The 10253-nt window shown below is 47.1% G+C and overlaps 1 protein-coding gene across 7 annotated transcripts in view; it reads right to left on the reverse strand.

The window, feature by feature from the left end:
• Positions 1-9342, reverse strand: part of MAP3K4 (mitogen-activated protein kinase kinase kinase 4) — a 106792-nt gene extending 97450 nt beyond the window's left edge. For 4 of the 7 annotated variants that reach the window (XM_047769787.1, XM_047769792.1, XM_047769791.1 and 1 more), the window contains exon 1: positions 9050-9342. In XM_047769787.1, coding sequence (XP_047625743.1) covers positions 9050-9192 — 143 coding nt within the window. In that variant the 5' untranslated portion in view covers positions 9193-9342. The remainder of the gene's footprint in view (positions 1-9049) is intronic. The other 3 variants (XM_047769790.1, XM_047769788.1, XM_047769789.1) reach the window with 1 other exon arrangement.
• Between the last annotated feature and the right edge of the window lie 911 nt (positions 9343-10253).

Genomic DNA, 10253 nt, shown 5'->3' on the forward strand with positions numbered 1-10253 from the left:
AAGTCAGGGATTGAACCCACTTCCTCACAGAGACAACATCAGGTCCTTAACCTACTAAGCCACAAAGAAAACCCCATTTCTGTTTTTTCATATGAGGAAACTGAGTCTGAGAGAGGTTAAATAACTTCCCCCAAATCACAGGCTAGTAATCAAACGGTGAGATTTAAAGACTGTCTGTCCAGTACCAAAACCTATGTGCTTTCCTTTTTCCTGGCTCCTTCATCCAACAAGTATTTGTTGGGAGCCTACCCATCCTTAGAATGTGCTGGGAAGTGGGACCTCAAGGGAGCCAAACGACCGTGTCCCTGCCTCCTGTAGTCTAAGGTGCAAGGTCAGAGACAGCACCAAACATTCACGCAACCATGACCACAAACGATGACCTGCTGCAACTGGGTGGAAACCCACAGGGACTAGAAGACTTGTAACCGAAGGACTTAACCTAACCCACAGTGAAGAGGTACAAGGTCAAGGGAAGGCTGACCTTGAAGTAGGCAATGCTTAAGAGACAACCTGAAGCAGGAGGAAGAATCAACAGGGTAGAAGGAGGGCAAGAAGTTCCCATCGTGGCTCAGCGGTAACAAGCCTGACTGGTATCTGTGAGGATGTGGGTTCGACCCCTGGCCTCGCTCAGTGGGTTAAGGATCCAGCATTGCTGTGAGCTGTGGTGTAGGTCACAGACATGGCTCAGATCCTGCATTGCTGTGGCTGTGGCATAGGCTGGTGGCTGCAGCTCTGCTTCCACCTCTGGCCTGGAAACTTCCATACACCACATGTGCAGCCCTAAAAAGACACAAAGACCAAAACAAAAAAAAGGAGGGAAAAATATAACACCCAAGTCATCCTTTTCTTATAAAAAAATATACTTCATCACCTTGCTGTACAGTAGCCAATTGACAGAACACTGTAAACCAGCTACAATGGAAAAAATAAAAATCATTATAAAACAAAAACATAAAAAATATATATACATATATATATACACTTCACTGCAGTGAAAACTCCTGTACCTGCACACACACACACACACACACACAACACGACGGCAGGGGCGAGGGGATGGGTCCCCTTTTTTTCCTCTTCTTTTCTTGAGGACTGCTCTATTGAAAAAATAAATAATACTTTGGAATTTTAGAGAAAAATGAACAAATTAGCTAAAGAACTCATGTATTCCAACCCTGACTTTACTCTGAAATTAATACCAAGGTTTGAACTCACATCTACAACTCCTGTGGTTAAGGATAAGTAACCAGAACGACCCTGAAACAAGGGTAAGATGCATTCTGATTCTTACCTTTGGGAAATAATGCTGTTTTCAAGGAAGAAATATGTGGATCCCAACCTTGCCAGCTTATTCAGAATGCCTTCTGGTCATTTAGAGGATACTACTATTGTTCTCCTGACTCAATCTCAAGGGACAAAACACAACAGCATCGTCTTTCAATTTTGGTAAAGCCATGTTTTTCCAAGTGAGGGTCACAATCCATTTATGGGTAATAAAACCAATTTAATGGGTCACAATGAACAATTTTTTAATAGAGAACAGAACAAGAGTTGTCAGAGTAAATCATGCCTCGCACGGTCGAACACCGTTCATGAATTTTTTATTTCAGTTATTCAATATCCACGCACTGGTGCAAAGCCTATTTCCTAGTGCAGGTCATAATTGCAGCTAGAGTGTCAACTCCACCACCAGAGTCCCACTACCTGCCTGATCTAAAGACTGAGCTCAGGGGATGAATGAGATGAATGCTAACAATCCACCACCTGCAAGACTCCCCCGAGTAAGTGCTTAAGTCCTTATTCGAATGAGAACTAAATATTTAAACATTCAAAACACTCTAAAAATCTTGTGAGAAAACTGAGTTATACCTACATTTTTATGTTCTTACATAAAAAGACTTTAAAAACTTTAATGGGAGTTCCCGTCATGGCTCAGTGGAAACGAATCTGACTAGTATCCACGGGTTCGATCAGTGGGTTAAGGATCCGGCGTTGCTGTGAGCTGTAGGTCACAGATGCAGCTCAGATCTGGCATTACTGTGGCTGTGGTGAAGGCCGGCAGCTGCAGCTCCGATTTGACCCCTATCCTGGGCGCTTCTATAGGCCTCGGGTGAGGCCTTAAAAAGACCACAAAAAAAAAAAAAAAATTAATGGTACGATAAAAATAATATGTGCATTAAATTTTCTCCCAAAATATTGCTACTGAAAGATTAAAAAGATTGACAATTTCTATTAATTTTACATCTCTAAACTAAACTGTTCTCTAATAAGTAATAAGCCCCGTTCAGAACATTCTACAGTTTGGCAGTATCCTCAAATAGCCTGCTTGCATGCCAAAAAAAAAAAAAAAAAAGCCCCACTGAAAACATCACATCTGATCCACTCTAAAGCTTAGTATCCACTTTTTTCCATAGAAGGTTTATTTCTTCTGAAATTATGCTGAAATGAAATCCACTTAGGAAATGCTTTTGACAGCATACCTCATATATTCATAACAGCGTTCCCTGCTACTCTATAAACATTTGGCAGCCGTATGATCCATGAGACTAATACTTCTACTGATGTCTGCAAAACATGACAAATGAATGTTCTTACAGGTCAAAAACAAGTTTTCATTTTGCCTATGAATAAAGACCCAAAGGCAACCTGTATCCGTTACATGAGTACGAGGTCTGCGGGAAACAGAAGAATGAACCTACCACACCTACTTCCCAGAGAAACTATGTTTCTTTTAAAATACAGCAGTTTCAACCACGCCTCCTAAAAAGAGGAAAGCATCTGAAACCAACCTACGTGAATACGGTTACAGATGTAAGTGGTAATTCTAAGACTATGAAGTCGGCCACGGGGCAAGCCCTTTCTTACTGCTGATGTTGTACCTCGACTACAAGCGCCGTTACCCAGGATGAATCAAGTAGGTAAAGAAAACCAACTCGACAGGGTCAGCTCAGATCGTTCAAATACACTAAAAATAAACTTTTAAAAAATTAACTTAAGATTTGGCAAACAATGTCCTCTCAATATAACATACAGACTCATCAATGTAGTGACAATTCAAAGTAAAGAGACTTAAAATTACACATGTACAGGAATTTGGGCTCTCTAGCACTGACTGTAGAAATCATGCAACGTTCATTAAAAACCACTGTAGGAAAAAACCAGCACGTAGCCTTTCAATCTTTTTTCTAGACACATACACACTTCTTGTTTTAACGAAACGGTAGTGAAAACATAAAGTATAAGGACTTTGTGAAGCCCAACTTGAATCATTAATAGTTTAGGGAAAAATAAAGTACTTACGAATTCACCTGCTGAACCAAGAGAAAAGTGGGAGGGAATGTAGCATAAAAGGAAAAGGGACAAAGACCTCTTCGGGCATCTGCTCTTCTCTGGGGGTCCACGTCCCTGTCTGAAACCAAACAATTTCTCAATGAGACGGTGACCACAGACAGCTTCAGGGGGCCAGTTCCAGGCTCAGGACGCCACAGGACACACTTCAACTACTGCACGGGGCTCTTCTGCACCCCGGCTCCAAGGTGAACACTCCTCGCAAGAGCTCCAGGGCCTGGCCCGCCTCATGTCCATCGCTACAGCCAGGAGGGTGCAAGAACAGGGCAGCCCCAATCCGTGCCATGCAGCCACGAGGGGAGGGAAGACGGAGGCAGCACAGTCAGAGCAGGTGGAGAAACAAACACATGCGAGCTGAGCAGCCGGTCCAAATTTTGGCTGTTTTATCATCTGCTTTTTTTCACTGAACACAGTGGAAGGTATGTGTACATCAGAAGTACTTGAGAATCTCTTCAAAAATAGTCAGGTCCCAATTATATGAGGACTTATTTAGAAGGGCTTATGAACATTTTCCCATGTCACTGAATATTCCTTAAAAACATGGTTTTTTTGGAGTTCCCGTTTCGGCGCAGTAGAAACAAATCCAAATAGTAACCATGAGGTTGCAGGTTCAATCCCTGGCCTCACTGAGTAGATTAAGGATCTGGCATTGCCCTGAGCTGTGGTGTAGGTCGCAGACATGGCTCGGACTCCCTGTTGCTGTGGTTGTGGTGTAGGCCAGCAGCTGTAGCTCGAATTCAATCCCGAGCCTGAGAACTTCCATGACTCGGGTGCAGCCCTAAAAAGCGAAAAAGAACAAACAAACAAACAAAAAACCCAAAAACATGGTTTTTAATCGTGACACAGAATTCTCATGTGGGTCTGAATTCTTTTTAATTTTATGACTTAAATCCAGAAAAACCACATGCCATCATGATCTTTTTTGAACACAATACTCACAAGAGTCAAAAAGGATCTTATAAAAGCACCAACCGCTAACATCTTGGCCACACCCTTTTCAGAAACTGCGTCGAAGGATTCTTTGTGGGGGGCGGTGTCGGGGGAGCGGAGGATGAGGAAGGTGGGGACAGGTGACCCTCTGAGACTTACTACCTTTAGAAAAGTCTGCCACTGAGGGCTTTTAACCAAAGTCCCTAAGGGACAAGGACAAAGCAGGAAAAGCAAGGTTTGTCATAGGCTAATTAAAGTAAGAACGAAGATTAAAAACACACTATAACCCAACCAACTGAGGGAAGTTAGTTACAAGAAAAACAAACAAAAAAAAGGCAGCCTGTGTGAAGTCCAGGGAGGTGAAAACCTGTGAGTGAGGCCCTGTCACACTCCTCTCCTCCTGGAAGCAGGAAGTCCTCCTGATGGGGGTGCGGGCCCAGCCGCTCCGTTAACATCCGCCACTAAGCTCATTCCTCCGATCTCCCTTACTGACCTCACGCCTACCAAGCAATCTCTCTCTCCCACTCTTTTTTTTTTTTTTTTGGTCCTTTGTCTTCCGAAGGCTGTACCCTCGGGCATATGGAAGTTCCCAGGCTAGGGGCTGAACAGGAGCTGCAGCTGCTGGCCTACACCACAGCCACTGCAACACAGGATCCAAGCCGAATCTTCGACCTACACCACAGCTCATGGCAATGCCTGATCCTTAACCCATTAAATGAGGCCAGGGATCAAACCTGCATCCTCATGGATGCTGGTCAGGTTCATTAACCACTGAGCCACCACAGGATCTCCCAATCTTTTAATTATACCTTGGCTTCCTACACTGACCCACTGGGTAGCGACAAAGCCCAGCAGGAGCGGAGGCACAGTACCTGGACCGTGCCTACCTTATCCTGCCCGGGGAATGCCAGCTTATAGAGACCCGCAGCAGGCACTGGCCAAACTCCTTTTCTACCATCTCCTCCTTTCTTTTTTTTGTCTTTTTTTGTTTTTTTTTTTTTGTCTTTTTGCCTTTTCTAGGGCTGCTCTTGCGGCACATGGAGACTCCCAGGCTAGGGGTCCAATTGGAGCTGTAGCCACCAGCCTACACCACAGCCACAGCAACACGGGATCCGAGCCACATCGGCAACCTACACCACAGCTCACGGCAACGCCGCATCCTTAGCCCACTGAGCGAGGCCAGGGATCAAACCCGCAACCTCATAGTTCCTAGTCAGATTCGTTAACCCCTGTGCCACGGCGGGAACTCCCATCTCCTTTTTTTAAGGAAATTATTTCCAATGGCCTACTAACTGGCAGCATCAAAGTCTCTTTAAAAAGAATACAAGCTGACAGGTCAGATGAGAAGGCTAAAACAACAGACTGCCGTGAGTAAAAAAATAATCACTGAGGAATGAGGAATTATTAAGTAACAGGAAGTTATTAAAGCAAATGTATCCAGTAAGCAATCAAGACTTTATATCCCCTATTTCAGTAGCACTCAGAACGAGATTTACAAGACACCACCGAGAGAACACACACGAAGGAAGCAGAAGCAACTTCCAACAATATGACAATTAAAGGAACCACAAAGTTCTTCAGAACATGAAGGAGCTTCTGCCATCACTGGAGCCCTTTGTGGCTGCTCTATGGTCACTGCTTCTCTGCCTAGAGCCACCCGGGCCAGTGGCACCTACCCTGTAAGGGTCTCACGCCACGCCATCACCTGTGCTGCCAGCAGAGCCTGCAGATGCCCCACAGGTGGATTTCACTAGTGAGAATAAACAGGTGCCATCCCAGGTCAAGACTGAAACAAGAGGGCTCCAAGGAGACAGTCAAGTAAAGGGAGACAGAGCCACCTCAGAGTGAGAGGACAGTCAAGAATTTTGGTGGTAACAGTGAGATTCATGTTTTTCAAATGAACTTATAACCACCACACTATACAAAATAAAGTTATTGGTTAAAAAAAGTTATTCCTAAGCTCCTATAACATGTACAAAGTCAATAAATGAGAACAAAGGAAACTATTTTTAACATACACATTTTAAATGAAAGGTTACAAGAGATAGGAGCAGTCTCTTGTCAGCCTTATTACCCAAGATCTGTGGTTTTCAAAGTGCCAATTCAAGAAATCGCAAAAATGAATTGTTCCAAATTAGTTTTAGTAGCTCTCCTTATGATCTCAGGATCCTCCTACAACTAACCCAGAAGCTTGAAAAATGTATTATAAGCAATGTTTATTTCTAAGTTTAATCTCCAATAACAACTGCTATCCTTATCATGAATTATTTATCAAAAATAAGGACAAGAAGTATCCTCGACTGACGACAGGCAGTAAAACTGTAAGAGTGCTATCACTTCTCAGCCTGTTTTGTGTCCCCAGTTATTGCATAACTCTCACGTCAGCAGGCGCTGAGCAGATGTGCTGGCTGGCACCTGCCACCGTGGTACACTGGCTGGCGTGTGCAGGCCTGCTTTCTACAGGAGACCTAAGCAGGAGACCAGCTTTCCTAATCAATGACACACTGGCATGAAGGATACCCACAAAGACAGCACACAGGGCTTTAGTCTGGTCTGTCCCCAAACCAGTTAACCTAGTAGCACAAGTCACATTGATCTCCATGTGTCACAATGTAGCATCTAGCGTATTTTTAACTTGCATGTTGAGCTCCTTCAAAATAAAGAATAAAATGGTTGAAAACAAAAGAAATTCAAATAAGCAAGTGCAGAACCCCCGAAGCATCTCTTACTAAGGATCTACAGTAAGTTGGTCAGAGGCCAGTTCTGTGTATGGAAGAGGTGGTGGTGACAATGAGGACATATGAAAGAGAAATAACAGCCTTGTCAAGTAAGGTTTTACAGATTAGCTCTTGTAAAATTAACGGCAATGTTGCTAAGAAAAATATTTCTAAGATCTTCTTGTTCCGGTACACTGCTGTTCACTCCAAGTTGGATGAAGCCCATTCTCCTGACCTATTTCTATTCAACCAAAGACAGAAGCCTGGCTGAAAACTCCGGGTTTCTTTTGATCATTGGAGAAACAGTCATTTTTATAGCATGTTTTCACTTCTCCCTGTTCTTTTGACTTCTACCTAGGAATGTTCACATCCATTTTTTTTTTCCCCAGAGTATAGGTGTACAGAATTATAACTTCTGATCTGCCTGCCTGTATAATGAAATCACACCTCTTCTTCATGGCAGTGAAGGGCACAGAAAGTGCAGCTACACCTGGGTTCACCACTAGCTGTGAAACCTTGAACAAAACACTTAATGTTATGCCTCGGTTTCCTCATCTGAAAAAGAGGTAGAAACAGAATCTACCTCATAAGTTTATTGGTCAAGATTAAATTAACTTACAGCAGTAATTGGCAGAACACTCTAAGTCAACCATAATAAAAAAAAAAACTTTCAAAAAGATTAAATGAGTTAATAAAAGCAAAGGATACGGTACATTGTAAGTATTTACTAAGTGCTTGCTATTATTATTCTTAAAGAAAAACTTAAGGAGTCAAAATGCTCAAAGAATGAATCTACTAACAAATTCATAGAAGCTTTCTGACAAAAGTTCTAAAAATGTTCGATGTATTCAAAAAGAACAAAATGAATTCTCATTACACCATGTACCAGTATTTAGAGAGGCTGTTCCTTAAAAGTTTCCAAGAGTATCTCCGAATTAAGGGACCTGAAGAATGACATTCTTCAGAGCTCATAAACACCAAACCAATCTCTTTGAGGTGAGACTAGGTCATACCAAACACGAATGTGACTGCTGCATTCCGTTCTAACTACAACTACAGACTTTGTTTAAACTTTCTTCAAGCAGGAAAAAGAAAGAAGACACTAACTGTCTTATTCCTGGAACTACAAGACAGTAGATGCAAGAGATGAAGTATTTTCATTATAGGGGACAGGGGGCAGCAGTTTGCAAGTTTACACTAGGATGCAAAGGATAGGGGGTAAGAGGGCATTTGAACACACAAACATACGCATAAAAAAGAGGGAAATTCTTACTGATGGTGAGTTTCATCTCCCAATCCAAAAAAAAAAGACATAAAAATGAATAAAGTCTCTAGGGAACAAAACGCAACAAATGCTTTGGGTACCAAAGTTCCATCATCGAGCTTCCTGCGGGAGCAAAGTTTTAGACAAATCAATCCTTTACTTGCGGTGCACGTGTGAGCAACCAACTGCACAATGCTACTACTGAAGGCCGGTAAAGGGCGCTCAGAAAGAGAAACGAACCTGCCTGATTGCAGAGCCTAAGTGCAGTTTCTCAAAGGAGAGACAGCAGACACTCCGGGGGGGGGGGGGGGGCGGCTGGAGAACCAAGGGGAAACAGCCAGTGCTTATCTGCTTTAAGAGCGTCCACTTCTCCACTAACACAGGGGCACAGGGGAGGTAGCGTTCTTGCTCGATAACCAGGAGCGCAATTACAGCGCGGCGCCTGTTCGGAAGCCGCGGCGGGGGAGGGGGTCCCAGCTCCCGCAGGACCGGGGACGCCCCGCTACGCTCCCGCCCCGCCGCGTTCGGGGCACACAGAGACGCCGCAGGGAGGGCCCGCGGGCTGGGCGCTGCGGGGGACCCGTGGCGCCCGGACAGGGGACCCCGGGCGGACCCGGCCGCCGTGCTCTCCGTCCAGGGCTGCACCCGCCCCTCCGGCCCGGGAGCCTGGATGCTCCCGCCCCACCTGGCGGGAAGCAGAGGCCCCCACGCCCCCTCAGGCCTCCGACCGAGCTCGGGCCAGGACGCGCCCTGGCTCCGGCGCCCGGCCCGCCGCGGCGGCCCCACTCACCTCGCCGCCCGGCAGCGCTCCGGCTCGGGCTCGGGTTCCGGCGGCGGCGGCGGCGGCGGCGGCGGCTCCTCCATGGCGGCGGCGCGGGTGACGGCGAAGGCGGGCGGGGGCACCAGCTCGGCGGCGGCGGCGGCTTCTCTCATCCGTGCACGGAGCCCCGCATGGCCACGGCGGGCCGTCAGCTGCAGCCTGGCGCGAGCGACCGGAGCCCCGGCGTGCGGGAGGGACTCGGCTCCGCCTCCGCCTCTAGCCCGCCGCAGGAGCCGCTCGCGCCGCGGCCATCTTGGAAACGGCGAGCGGCCGGCGACGGGCTACGGCGGGCGGCGAGGGACAAGCCTCCGAGGGCGGCGGCGGCGGCGGGGCGGGCCGGCTGCGAAGGCCCGAGCGGGGAGGGCTGGAGGCTTGGGCGACCCAGGCGGCGGAGGGCGCGCGGGTCGGGATCGCGGCGCTTGGCGGGCGGAGCCGGGCCCTCGCAGCCGCAGCCGCAGCCGTCCGGGTTCGCTCGCGGGAAGTGCGCGGTGGGCCGTGCGCGCCGGTGCTCCCAGGTGGTCAGCGGTGGGCGTGCACCGAGGACCCCGGGAAGGGCTGCGCCGCCGTGCTTGGGCGGCGGGTCAAGCCTTGTAAGTGCTTGGGTAACTTCAGCAGGAGGATCATCGCCAGACGTAGATGCCAGCCCGAGAAACAGCGATGGATGTAACGCCGCCGCTCCCAGCTCACATGCGGGCGTGGAGGCTTTGGGAGACCTGTGAACCCCGGGGGGCTGGGGGTGCACCCTGATGAAGGTGCCATCTTCAACACACGTAAAAGACTATTTAAACAAAGACTCTGGCCACGCGGAATATTGAAGTCACCTTCCAATCAGCACGGCAGGAAAGAACACCGATCTAACCATCTAACCTCAGAGGGTATTGCTCTTCCCGAAGCTCGGGCCGCAGTGCTCCTACACTGAAGGGAAAAGGAGTTCTAAGGATGATTTCAGAGCTACAGAAATACTGTTGAAATTCCACCGCACCCTTTACCCAGAGAGCAATTGAGGCTTCACAGTTTTAAGTTCCAAACATTTACAAAATTTCCCTCAGGGTGAAGTCCAGAGTTAATTCGAAAACAGCATCATTTAAGAAATGAGTTCCCTCCTGGCCAAGCGGGTTAAGGATCTGCATTGTCACCGCAGAGGCTGGGGTCGCTGCTGTGGCATGGGTTTGAT

The sequence above is a fragment of the Phacochoerus africanus genome, chromosome 2, assembly GCF_016906955.1.
Source record: "Phacochoerus africanus isolate WHEZ1 chromosome 2, ROS_Pafr_v1, whole genome shotgun sequence".
Taxonomy (NCBI): domain Eukaryota; kingdom Metazoa; phylum Chordata; class Mammalia; order Artiodactyla; family Suidae; genus Phacochoerus; species Phacochoerus africanus.